The sequence below is a fragment of the Empidonax traillii genome, unplaced genomic scaffold (genome assembly GCF_003031625.1).
Source record: "Empidonax traillii isolate 1590-97213 ecotype Southwest subspecies unplaced genomic scaffold, ASM303162v1 scaffold374:size1477467, whole genome shotgun sequence".
Taxonomy (NCBI): domain Eukaryota; kingdom Metazoa; phylum Chordata; class Aves; order Passeriformes; family Tyrannidae; genus Empidonax; species Empidonax traillii.
Window position 1 is genome coordinate 639520 of NW_020955567.1, and position 13769 is coordinate 653288.

Genomic DNA, 13769 nt, shown 5'->3' on the forward strand with positions numbered 1-13769 from the left:
AGAAATACATGAAGTCTCTGAAGCAACAAACCATAGGAAACATATACCACCTGAACCAGAAAAAGACATGGCCCTGAGAGTCATTTCTACCCGGTGCCCCTCTACAGAAGAATCCTGTACTGGCACCTTTTAAAGATTCCTCTAGAAAGGCAAGCAGGTCAACAATCCTACACATTTATATTGTTGCTGTATGTTACAGGGTATGTGAACAATGATATCTACATTGTGTCTACTTCCCTATAACTTTACACCATTATTTCCACAATATAAAAATGGGTGTTTCTTTTGATATTGTGGGTACTGGAAGTCAGCAATACTACACATCACACTATACCAGTGAAATCATAATACAAATAAGTAAATTCTTCTGTAAGTTTCTGAAAACAAGAAATAATTGTAATAATTTTTTGTTTTCTTTACTTAGCTTACAAGCTCTCCCATCAAGAAAAGCAAGCTTTAATTAATTTACTCATATAAAAACCAAAACTTGTTACTTTAATAAACTCTTTAAAAACATAACCACCACCAAAGCTTGAGTCTGCAACTTTTGCTTACATGGAAAGATCTCCTGAAAACAACTAATATTAGAACACTACACCAATTTTAGTATCTGTAAGTTTTGAATGTATCTTTATGGACTTCACTGGTTTAGTTTCTTTCCTCGCTTTGCTAATGCAGGCACATTTTGTGTTAACATACATGGTCCAGATGTTACACACCTCACCTTTACAAGCACACTTCAGGACTGACACAGGATGCCACCAATTTCACCCCAGCTCTTAAGAGGGATGAATTCTCCCTACACAAACCTAGAGGCAATTCCACATGGGCAAAAGTCTACAAAAACAGTTCTTGGAGCAGACCTACAGCAGCACCAAATCACTGTAAAACTAACAGAATATTTTTGCTTTCTACGAGGCACATACATTTATGGCACACAAACAGCCATGCAGATAAGTATCAGTACACTTAGGAAAGCTGGGTGTTTGTTTACAGTTACATGCAAAACAGTGGATTATTTTTAAGTCACCTTCTTCTTTGATCTTATGAAGCACTGTCTTCAACAGCTGGACTAACTCTGTTTACAATACAATTAAAATGCTTATTAGGAGAATGAAAGCTACTACAGAAAAATGGGATTTGTGTAGTCCTAATATAAAAATCTAAATAGAAAAAAAAAATTGCATTCATCTATGATAAAATTCACCTTTCTAGGAATGTAACTATATTTTACTGATAACAGCATATTGACTATAGGACATATTAATGAAAAAATACTAAATATGATGAAGTCATTGTCATCAAGTATTGTATTTTCATTTTCTAGCGTTTTACATTTTTACTATAATACCATAGGCATTGACTAACATAACACCTTTCTAATAAATAACTTCATGTTATATAACCAGAGAAGCACATGGCATTAAACAGGATAACAAGTTCAGCAAAGTTGGAAGGAAATATAGTCATTTGAAGTATTTAAAAAAAACCACAACATAATCATACAAAACCCCCCTCACTTACCTAAAGTATTCCAAACTTTATGGGAGTTTTTGCCCTGTATATTCTTCAAATACAATTAAAATAATTCACTACAGGGGGCAGCCCTTGTACAAAACTGTGTTCAGAAAAAATATTTTCACTGAAAAAAAATATAAAGAATTGTATTTCTATATCTTAGAGTTACAAAAATGACCTTGGAAGAACAAGCAAAATGTACACCAATGCTGCAGCGCCTGACTAGGTCTTGCAGAGTACCTGAAAACACATTTTTCAGGTGTGTGAAACACCCTTTAGATATTCATCTGGATCCCGTGGATGCTGCATGCCCACAGATGCAGAATTTGCTTTCCAGATACGACAGAATCTATTAGAGTTTTGCTGTAAAAGTTGGTATTTTACTGTTGCTAGGCACCTGACATTTAGTGTTTTGTCCTCCTGCCCTTTTACCCACATATACCTTTCTTTTTCCCTCCAATTTTCTTACAATTAGGAATTCATTTGATTATAGCAAATATGCCATGTGCAGTCAATGGGTACAGACATGGAGGGGGCACAGAAAAGAAGCTGAATTATGGCCTGTAGTCAAAAGATTGAGAAGATGATGATTAGCAGAGAATGAGAGATAGAAAGACTTGTGAGTTACACAGACAGGATAAACAGTATCACAACAATGAATCCCACTCAGTCTACCAGCAAAGGAAAAGATTTCTCCACTGGCCCACGTGGGTAACACCATGGAAGGCAAGACAGAGGAGAAATGATGCCCAGAAAGCACACTCAAAACCCCTTTAGAGGTAACTAATATCAAGATTAATCAATTACTACATTGAACAATGAGTCAGAATTATGTGTACATTGATACAACAGATTGATACTGCCATGGAATTTATTCCCATTTCTCACAGAAAGCACAAGGCTCTGCTGTGAAGAATACTCTCTAGAAATAAAGTTATGGTTGCACATTCATACTTACATGAAGCAATTCCTAATTTTTTCACTTATTTGCTGTGCAACTGTAGCATTATATGAACATGTACTCCTAGAAATTTTAATTTTCCCAGGTTTTCACAGATGATATTGGGGGTGAAAAGTGTCAAAGAAACAGCTCTGTAATCTACAGTGTTTCAAAGCTGTACTATTGCCCCAAAATTACAGAGGACATCTGTAAATTCTGTAACATGGCACTGTTTACCTGGTCAATGCATGGATTCTGTATCATTTTGTTGAGGTCACTAGAAGACAGATACTCCTGAGCAAAATAACCATTTTGTATGGGAAGAACTGATCTTAAGCTTATTCCCACGAGTTTTCTTCTAATATACATATAGTTTTTAAAAATCAAACAAACCCATACAAATAGTTCTGCATCTGTCTTACACCATAATAGTTATTAACACACTCAAAACATGCTAGATTTATCCCCGAAGTAAACTACTTTCATTTAGCTAAATGAAGCCCCTGGGATGTATCCCAAACAAAAAGTTACCCCAACTCATTACATCCCAGTAGTTCATGCTGTTATAGCACTTCAAAGAACTTTAACAGAGCTACTCAAAGTTAGTCATGTGATTTGGTGATTTACAGAGCTGAGAATCTCTGCACATGGTTTGTCATGGAAGCATAGCAACCTTTGGACTGGGAGGCAGAAACCAACCAGCAGACGTCAGAGCACGTAACGATGGAGGAACGCAACAGCCACAAGTATGGCCCACCTAAACTTCAGCAATAACCACGTGAAAAGACCACCAAACTCTGTGAGGTGTCTCTGAAACAGAATGAGCACCTTACTTTACAGGAATTTTTATGTATTTTAGGCAGCTATGGACTGACAAGTAACACTGTAAATTATTCTGAAATACTCGTAATCTGAACAGTTGCTCCTCCCACACCAACAGAATATAGTATGAACACAGTTCACTCTTACAGACAAACATGCTCCAATGCATGATTCAACACAACTCCACTCATTATAATAGTGCGTGATCCCTCCCGCAGCATAGCCTTGCTATAGTTCATCTGTGCATACATGCATGCACATTCAGTTTAGAGACAGGAAAACAAAAAGTAGAGTATTCAGTTTCACTGTCTTATGGCCAAAAATGTAATTCAGATCTGCTTAAGACTTGAACTTGTTGCTCCAAGGAGACTGTATATGAGATGTGATACCTAGCTCACTAATCTAGTACCTCAGGCAAAGCCTAAGCCCACTATTCTGGGTACCATCTTGCTGTTTTATTATCCTTCCTTAAGATAAGCTTCTTTCTTTCAACCGTTTCAACATTTCTCTGCTTAGGTATCCCAAGTATATTTATTCCCTAAGGAATCTATGGTATATTTCCTGCTTCTCAACAGTGTAGAGGGCAAACAACCTTATGAAAAGTTTTATTTTCCTCATTTATTTCTAATTTATATTCATTTTCAAATATTTAAGATATGACATAGAAGCATGAAGAGATACAAACCCTGCATTAAAGAGCTTACAGTCACACACTTCTCTGTGAGATAGATAAACAAACATCAGCATACTCACTTTATAAATATGAATAAAAAGATGGAAAATTATTTAACTAAGGCCACTGAAAAAATATGTATCAGACTCATAACCAGAAACAATATAATGTGATGTGATCTCTGGCCTATACCAATCCTCTCTATGGACTGTGTCTTCAGTTAATGTGGACTAGTAGTACAGTTACTCCAAGCAGTCCCATTAAGCTGCAAAACACCACTCCAGTACTCTGAAAAAGCATTTTGAAACAAAACAGAGCAAAACAAAACACAACACCACCACAAACAACTCCTTCTTATAACCTTACATACTTAGTTTTCAGTTCTCCAATTCACAGAACATAACACTATCCTGTTTTATTTTTAAAACAGTGCTTCCTCAGCTGTTGATTAAAGAGCATTTTTAAAAGACAGTAAATAATATTAGCCTCCTTTTATGGATGGTTCAACTAAGGCTCAAGAAGAAGAAATTTGCCTGTCAGAACTGGATTTAAGTGTCATTAAGAATCAAAAACAAAAACCAAAACAAACAAACAAAAACAAAGAACACAAACCATACAGAAAACAAAATAAACAAAAAACCCCAACAAAACCCCCCAAAACCACCAGTTTTACTGCATTTGAATTTCATTCTTATGTGACATGCACTCACAAAGTAATAGCCTGAACCTCTATGTACCTCTAGTCGTCATCTGTAAAACTTAAAAAATTGTATTTCTCTATTTCATTAGTGGGAAAGGTGGGGAAGGGGTTGAGAAATAATAATAATTTTAAAAAAAGAGTATGAAAGTCTTACCTATTGAGATTTAACTGCAAATAAGCATGCTAATTAAAGCCTACTAGATCCAGAATAAAATTACACAAAGAAAAACAACAAAACAAACAGCATTTCTTAGCCCAGGCTTATTCCAATTCACAAGGAAAGAAGCCATACCCTTGCATTCCAAATATTAATTCTTGATCTTGTTGTAATATGCTTACCATTTATTCAAACTTAAAACATTACCACAATATATTAATAAATTTAATTTACATACTGTTTCAGTGAAAGAATAAAAAATGGTCTTAACAAATAGAAGTTTCCACCAATTATTAGAAGATTCAGTAGGTCACAGAAGTCACCACACTTATAACGTTGCCAGAAACTTGCTCTATTTAGGTTATTGGTTCTGACATCTTTCTAGATAAGCTTTCAAGTCAAACAATCAGAATTCTGTATTAAAACTGAAGAACAACATTCACCCCTCCCCAAATAAACGAACATATTTCAGCTCAGCACAAGCCACTTAAGTAATTTCTAACAAAAACCTTGCAGAAAATAATCAGGAAAATATGTTAGTGTTCATCCCAATAATTTTCACTACATTTTGCAGCAATAAAGAAGAGTTTACCCTCTGAAGGAAAAGCTGAGAAACTCTGATAGAGGCCAAAATCATTTACATAGTAAACTAGTATGGCAACATAACTGTAAGGAACAGCAATTTTAAGGTAGCTATGTTCTCTTTCACCTGCTGCTTGCTCTTCTCAGGTAAGGCCTAATGCAATGTGGCATTATGTAAGTTCTGTTTTCATTTAAGCAGATTCCCAGAAACCCTGACAAGACAACATCCATCCAAATAAATAACTTCTATTGAGAGACATTCTAAGATTTTAACAACCAGCATGTTTAATTTCCCTAAATAAAGCTTTACGGCATGAACAGTAACTAATCTTGATTGTATGTTGGCTGTATGATTCAGTACAACTAAAACTATCTAAAACACTCATTACAGATTTAAAAGAATGGCCTTAAATATCTGACTGAAACATGCATTACAACTTTTGTCTTGAGGAGGAAAAAAAAATTTTAAGAAATAAAAATGTCATCCATGCTTTTGTTTCCTGTCTTTCCAATGACTGGAGGAATTGGGACAAAATTAAGTAACAGATTCTACAGGTGAAGTCCGCAGCTATGCAAGATGAAAGCCTTCATTATGGCATTATTCAAGGATGGACAAAATCTGTAATGTCATCTGGTCCCTTTCTCTGCCAGTCCTGGCTCATTACCTGTTGCACATGTATCAGTTCCTGGCTAGGCCAGTGCTGAATGACCCGTGGTATGGGGTTCCCCCCTACCTGGCATACTATTCGTACTAGAAGGTATTCAGGTACATCTTGGGGGGTTTTGTGCTGCTGTGTTTCTGTTCTGAACTTTCTCCTTCAGTTTCATCTCAGCTTACACATTAACACAACCTTTTATTTTACTTAAAAATATACCTCTTTTAAGTATTTAGACCGTTCAAGATGCTTGGAAGATAGAATTTCTCCTTCTCAAGCAAAATGTTAATTTAGCTAAGCAAAATGTATTTATTTAGTAAATTAGGGGTTTTTTTTAAAAATTCAGTCAGTCCCTTCAGCCTTCTTAATATTTTGCTGCTCTTCTCTAAGTTTCTGTTAAGTTGCCCCACCTGTTGCAAAGACTCAACCAAAACTCATTCTGAATTTTACAAAGTCTATATATCATCTTGCAAATTGGGGCCTGTCCTTCCTGTCAGAAGCATGCTCAAATCCCTTTCATATGAAAGGGAGTTGGGAGCACACAACTGACAGGATTATCAGGCCCATGGTATCACTCCTATCCCTTTTTCAGCAATACTGCTTTCCAGGTTATTCCCTCACAATGAATACCTGTTCTGGATTACGGTCCCTCAACTGGTTTAGCTTGCATTTTCCAAACGAAATCTCATTTGTATTTTCCAACAGTGTGCCTAATTTCTTTGGATAACCTTTTCTTTTCTGCCCTGACTTGTGTTTAACTCTTCTCGCTCTCACTGTCTGCTAATACTGCAAGTGTACTGTTCACCTTCTCATAAAGTTAAGCAATGTAGACACTAAATAAGCCTAAAATGACTAAACTTGTATTACTACGTGCATATGTAAGCACCGATGTTACTCTCTTAGCACCTAAAACTGCTGTGACTCACCAAATCTATTCTTTATACTTCATTCTATTTTTGTTTATGGTCTTTCAACCATTTTTCATTCAGATAACCATCCATATACATAAATAATTTGTTAACATGATATGTTGAGATGTATTTTAATTTTAGAAAAGATGTAAAATATTACTATAGCTACAACTTTCTCTTCATTTACTGGGGCCTTGAACCTGCAATCAGATCTGGCAAATAAGCCAATCCTGTACTTCTCCATACCCACTGATCTATGTGCAGATGCTGTTGCAGTATCAGATCCTAATTTTAAACACTGAGCAAGAATAACAAGGAAAACTCTCTTAAAGTAATTTCTGCTTGGAAAATTCCAGGCTTATTATTGTTTCCCTGATATTTCTGCCACTATTTTACTAAGAACAGAATCCCTTTTTTCTAGTTCTTGAGCTCGTGCTTCCTTTTTCTTCCCCCTTTATTTTTTTTACAAAATCAGTACTATTATTTAATTTTTTAGTGGCATCTTAAAGATCATATTACTTATACATATCTTCAGATCTTTCAAGAACCCCCTCTATTTGTCATCAGTAACTACTTCATTCATATGGTTCTGATTTTTAACTGCTCAGTTTTTCATCCTACTATATATGGAATTTCAGGAAATTCAGCATAATGGCTTGCCTTAATAATAACTTCATACAACTTCTCATTTACGCACTGACCTCTTTCCTTTGTACTTCCCCTTATCTCCCCAATACTTAAAACAGCAAATTCTTATTCACCTTAACTAGTATTAAATAATTTCTGCTGCCTTTGCCAGAAGCTTACAATACACACACACACCTTTCAGTTCTCTGCAGTACTAAGACTTATACTTACTTTACAGCTAATCCTTTCATATCATTTATCTTAATGTACATAAATACTTTAAAAAACAAACTAATTTCTAATTCAGTTACATATATTCCATTTACACATTTAACTTTACAAGGTCTCTCCCCAAGAATAGATGAAGACCCACAGCAAATATAAATGTATCGCTTACATTCATATGAAAACCAACAGAACCTTATACTGACACAAGGTCATATCAGCTCAACTCTTTGTAGTACTGTAACCTAATCAACTATTAACATAAAAAACAAGCTATATTCCATGTTAGCTTTCTTTTACCTACTGTATGTTTACTAACAAAAACATAAAAGCAGGCCCATATTCCTGATGTTTACATTTATGACCCCATACTAAAATATTTTCATTACCATTATAAAATAATCTTTAGAGAAGCATTTGGAAAATGTTTTACTAATTCACCTCAATTGAGATGAAATGTCTAATTTGCACTACATCCAATGGGATCACAGTCTCTGACACTGTAAAGACTTACAGAACTACATTAACAAGTACAGTTCTATCAATGGTTATCAGCACCGTGGCTTTTGACTGCTCACTATGAACCACAGTGCATAAATTACTTCACCTGTCAGACAGCTCAAAGCAACACAGGCACAAAGTTTGAATGGTTCAGACTTTCCCTATTATAAATAACTTTTTTCAGTGAGAGAAAAGGGAGAGCAGTGCAAGGGAGAAGGGGTAGATAAGATTGGCTATCATATATTCAACTACCACCAATCATGAAGCCCATCGGAATTACATCAGAAGTTTAAACAATTCTCCTCTTTAATGGAGCCTACTATACATTCCCAAAGACACACAGCAAAATTCCACAACAGTCAAAATGGAAATTATTTAAACAGAAAAAAACCACTTCCCAACTGCCTAAAAAATCCCAATGACTGTTTCGCAAAATATTCAGTTTGATCAAGCCAACAGGACTACTGAGCTCATACAAGTAATTCAACTTTCTCAATTGTTTACATGGTAATTTTAAGTAAAAATGACAGCATTATTAGCAAGTGGTCCATGTAGCTTGAGATCTCATCTCAGCGAACCCATTATGCCAGAAGTTTCATAGAAAGAAGCAACTTTAATGACAAACCATCCCAAATCCAAATCTGCAAATTAATTCATATAGGTGCACACCACTGAATCCCTCCGAATTCAAGAGGGTCCCATCTGCCAAGTAGATTCCTCACTTTACAGTACATATGTACACAACTGGACAAAAATTGATACAGAAGTTGATAGGCCTCAATTTGACTTTGTTTGCAAAGTCATTACAGTAGTGAGGCCAAAATTATAGTCATACTTGAGGTTCACGAGGAACACTTTTTTTTCCAAGGGTAATTGCTCAGCAGTTCAAAAACTGCAGTAGACAATCCAGCCCTGTAAGAAATCTCAGGTTATGTTCTCAACACAGACAAATCTAGACTCTTATAACAAATTTACCATTAAAGTATTTTTTCCTTCCCTAGAACCAGATACCATCCCCCTTAAACCTTCTAGGTTAAAGCTAAACAAATGCTAACCTAGCAGAGAGACATGTACATACAGTCTTACTACTGCACATGAAAGGAGGTGAACTCAGCTGGGAAACAGTTGACATCCAACTCAGATTATGTGAGAAGCAACATGAGCAAAGCAGCAATTCAGAAGAAACAAAACCAAACAAAAAATAAAATTACCACTAAAAACCAGTCCATCCCAAAACCAACAACCTTGATAGCTTATTTCAGAATGGCCTAAGTAAATCACAGAGATTATGGTAAGACATTTTTAAAGATTCTTCATCTTAACCATTAACCAACTTTTTGTCCTAAGTTCCAAATAAGGAAAAGCCCTTTCAATTATTTGTATTTATATATTTTTTCCACTATATTTCAAATAATGTCAATATCAGCATGCCAATAATAAAAATAACATTTTTGTATGTCTGATTCTAGTTTTAAAAGTAATATCTTATTAAAAATTAATAGTTATTAGAAGACTAAATTAACATTAATTGTGTTAACTGTCCCAGCATATAAAAGTTCCCAAAATAAGATGAAAACAAATATGAAAATCTTCTTCTGCAAAAAGTAGTGTTGTTCCAATATTTATAATATATAGAAACATAAAGGAAAGGGTAAACAAAACAAAAAAAAATCAAAAAAATATCATTTTGCAAATTATATGTAAAATCTGGTCAAGAAACAGACTATGTGGTCCAACAGGAAAATTCAAAAAGGAAATAATTGCTTTCTATGATCTGACAAATCTTCAGCAACACTACCTTAATACTGGAGTGGGGGGGGGGGGAGATTAAAAAAAACAACAGGGAGGGACATCCTAAAGCAAGCTTCCCACTTAATTCCTAGGCCTAGGCCTGCTACCAATCATAAACTTTGCTAAAAATATTAACAACAGTAATTTCTTAATCTGGATCTTAACGCAATCACGTCATCACAAAAGAAAAAAAAAAAAAGAAAAATTCAGTAACTACAAATATCTGACTAAGGTTTTTTAGACATCACTGTAACTCAATAACTGCTCCACTCTGCTACGAACTCCACAGCTTCAAGCTGGAAGTCAATCTAGGACAACCAATAGAAAGTGCACCTGTACAATTACTGCATTTCCTAATTCAGAAGGCCCAACTAAGAACAGATAAAGCCTGTGTGTACTCAGCTCACCAAAACAGAAATCCAGAAGTCCATACATCTTTTGTACATATTGCACACCTATATTATAATTAATTTCAATGAAAAAAATCATATTTACAATGCAAAAACAGAAAATTACATTCCTTAACCAATGTTTACAAAACTCCCTTCTAAATGAAATACAGATCTCTACAAACAGCATCTAAAATACTTAGATACACAATCATTTAAAAATCTTTCTCCCCCAAAATAATCATCAAAACTTAATAAAAAATATATTCTGAGAAAGTAATCTAGTAACTGAATAGTACCACACACAGTAACTTAAAATATAAAATATGGACTCCACGCTACACTGAAAAATAATCTGTATTACAAAAAAATACCTGTGTCATTTCAAGGAATACAAACTTATTTTTAAAACCTGCAGAAATTTATTTTTCAAGTAATAAAAAATTATTTAGCTCTTTGTACTCTAAAATAAAAAATACATGCTGCTAGTAATTGACAACAATATAATTTATCCAAAGCAGTTTACCTTCCTGCAGATGCATTTTCATTCATCTAAGTAGTAAACAAGTTTACACATACCAACACATTTCAGTGCTCCAAAAATTAACCTAAGTTTCTATAACTACAACATGATCTCTTAGTAACAGTCCTTTAGAATCGTCATTCTAAAACAATTAAAAAAAAGTCTCTGACATATATTGTTTGTATACTTGGGACCCCTTCAAAGTTTAACGCTTGCAGATATAAAATCAAAATAACTAAGAAACAGAATCACCTTTAACTGATCACTGCTCCAGACCAGTAGGAAATTTCAAGTTCCTTCTGCTTTATTTTATAGCATTTTTTAAGAGCAGGGATATTTTTATTATTGCACACACTGAAAACCAAATATAACCTCACACTCAAAAATACTACTGCAACAGCTTGATAGCACTCACCGCAAGTAATACTGTTTTAAAGCGAAGGCAGCGTTAGAACAACTTCTGGGAAAGTTAAACTCCTCTACAATTTCTCCCCACTGATTCTTCTCTGATACCTGTCAAAAACAACACACAGGCCAAGATACACAACGTACACAAAAACATGTTGCTGACAGCGAACATCAAAAAAAAAAACACATGCTGCAATGAAGTAAATAGATAAATATATAAAAATAAACAAGCACAAATGTATATGGGATTTCAGATCATGTATTTTACTGACAATCGGTAGTATTCACCCTTCGGGAATAATCCTGCTTCTCACGGGTCTTTCAATACATTTATTTTTTAATATAGACATAATTTTCTTCTGGGGGGACGGCCGGGAAGGCTAGTATTGTTTTGGGGTTTGTTTGTTTTTGTTTTTACTGCCTGGACAATAACCAATCGGGAGTCCCTCTGTCGCCCCCTTTTAAATCCTAACGCGGTCCGTTAAAAACCCAAAGAAGTTTAAAATAATGCTGGGAAGTGCTTGCGGGGGCGCCCCCTGGGCTGCGGGGCGCGGGGGCGCCGGCCCGGGGGGTCCCCCCAACAGAGATTCACAGACACAGAGAGGCCTTTCTTTTGAGGCCTACATTTCTGTCCCCAGCCTTGAAGCCTAAAGATGGCTATTTGATTACACACCGTCTTGGGTGCCCCTTTTGTTATTTTTCTCCGGGAAGGGCTCGGAGGGCAGCGCCCGGCCCCCCCCCGGCTGCGAGGATCGTTCCCTAGCCCATGCTCCGTGCCGATTATCGATGTTAAACATGCCCGCTAATTTTGAGTTGCACTAAAACTGCACTCAGACTCTCTCTCCTCTCTGTCTTTCCCTATGCGAGAGAGAGAGAGACACGCACAGAGCTGCCACCACAGCCGAAAGAAGCCTCCTCTCGCCGCCCGCAGCTCCCTGCTCCCCCCTCGCGTTGCCGTGGGGAGGGGGGCAGGGGCGAGGGGGTCCAGAGGAGGCGGGGGAGGCAGGAGCGGGGTGTGCGCTGTACCCCCGGGTCCCCGTTCATCGCTCCGCCGACAAGGCCGAGCCACCAACCTGCCTGTCTGCTAGCTTCCTCCTTCCACCCCCCACCTTCTATAACCGGCTTTAAATAGGACGGTTCCCGGCCACCCCGGCTCCCCCCGCCACCCCCAGGGGTCAGAGGAGACTTTTGGGAAGAGGTTAGTGGGAGGGAAACCCAAATTAAAACTTCCACTCACCTTCCCAAATCCGCCTAAAGTGGTGACTCTGGTATAGAGAGCGTGAAGATCCAGCTCCTTCCCACCCACCACGGGGATCTTCTTAAAAGGAGACCTGCCAAAGGAGATACACACAAAACACCACAACTTGTCAGCTCTGCCCCCTTTTCTCCCCTCGCTAGGGCTGCCGTGTCCTTCAGGGAAGGGGCTGGAAGTTGGATCTGGTCGGTTTAAAAGCCTCCCCCCCTCCCGTTCCATCTCCCCATTTTCCTCACCCTCTGCTGTGGTGAAACTGCCGCAGCTCGTCCAGGAAAGCGAGTCCCTTTCTCCGCTGGTCTGCGTGGTTTTTACCCGTCGAATTTGCCATTTTTGTAATAAAAAAGGTTCTCGTAAAAAAAAAAATCCAATTAAAAAAAAAAAAAACGGCCGACAACAACAACAACAATCCCCGGCTCCTCCTTGTCTTTAAGAGACCCAGGTGCCCGTGCTCGGCCGGGGATCAGCCATGGAGAGGGGCTTGTTTAAAAAAAAGTTTAAAAGGAATAAGGGAGCCCCGAGAGTGTGGTAATTGCGAGTCCTGTCTCCACACAACACACGGGCGAAGAGGCAGGGAGGGAGAGGGGCACCTCTCAGTAAATTCCTCCTCCCGCGGCTGCTGCCTCTCTCAGCACCACAAACCCAGCCGATCCAGCCTGCACATGAGACTCAACATGGTGCTGCTGGATCACACAATGAATTGGGTTACTGTTGTGGTGGGGCGGGGGGGGAGCCGGAGTGAGGTATTGACAGTGTGTGTGTGTTACAGCCGCGGCTCCATGCGATCTCCCTCCCTCGCTCGCTCGCTCCCTCGCTCGCTCCCTTACACACACACACTGTACAGCTACGGCGGCGGCGGCGGTGGCGGCGGCAGCGGGATTCACTTCTCTTCTCGCTCAGACAAAAAGATCTGAGGCCGCCGTGCTTCTGCCTGGAAGAGAGCGCGACACAGCGGGCCCCGGAGGCCGCTGCCGGTACTGCAGAAGGCAGCTCCAAAGGCAAAAGCCAGCACAGCCCCAGCAAGCAGTTCCTGGCGGGGAACAATAGGCTCCTCTCGCCGCTAAGGGCTCATCTGCAATGTGCCGCAAACTTCA

At 37.9% G+C, this 13769-nt stretch overlaps 1 protein-coding gene across 1 annotated transcript in view; it reads right to left on the reverse strand.

Annotated features, from left to right (window-relative positions):
• The window catches only part of ARID2 (AT-rich interaction domain 2), a 104498-nt gene extending 90735 nt beyond the window's left edge, over window positions 1–13763 (reverse strand). The window contains exons 1-3 of the mRNA XM_027892908.1: window positions 12915–13763; window positions 12661–12754; window positions 11431–11528 (exon numbers count right to left, since the gene is read on the reverse strand). Coding sequence (XP_027748709.1) covers window positions 11431–11528; window positions 12661–12754; window positions 12915–13006 — 284 coding nt within the window. The 5' untranslated portion in view covers window positions 13007–13763. The remainder of the gene's footprint in view (window positions 1–11430; window positions 11529–12660; window positions 12755–12914) is intronic.
• Between the last annotated feature and the right edge of the window lie 6 nt (window positions 13764–13769).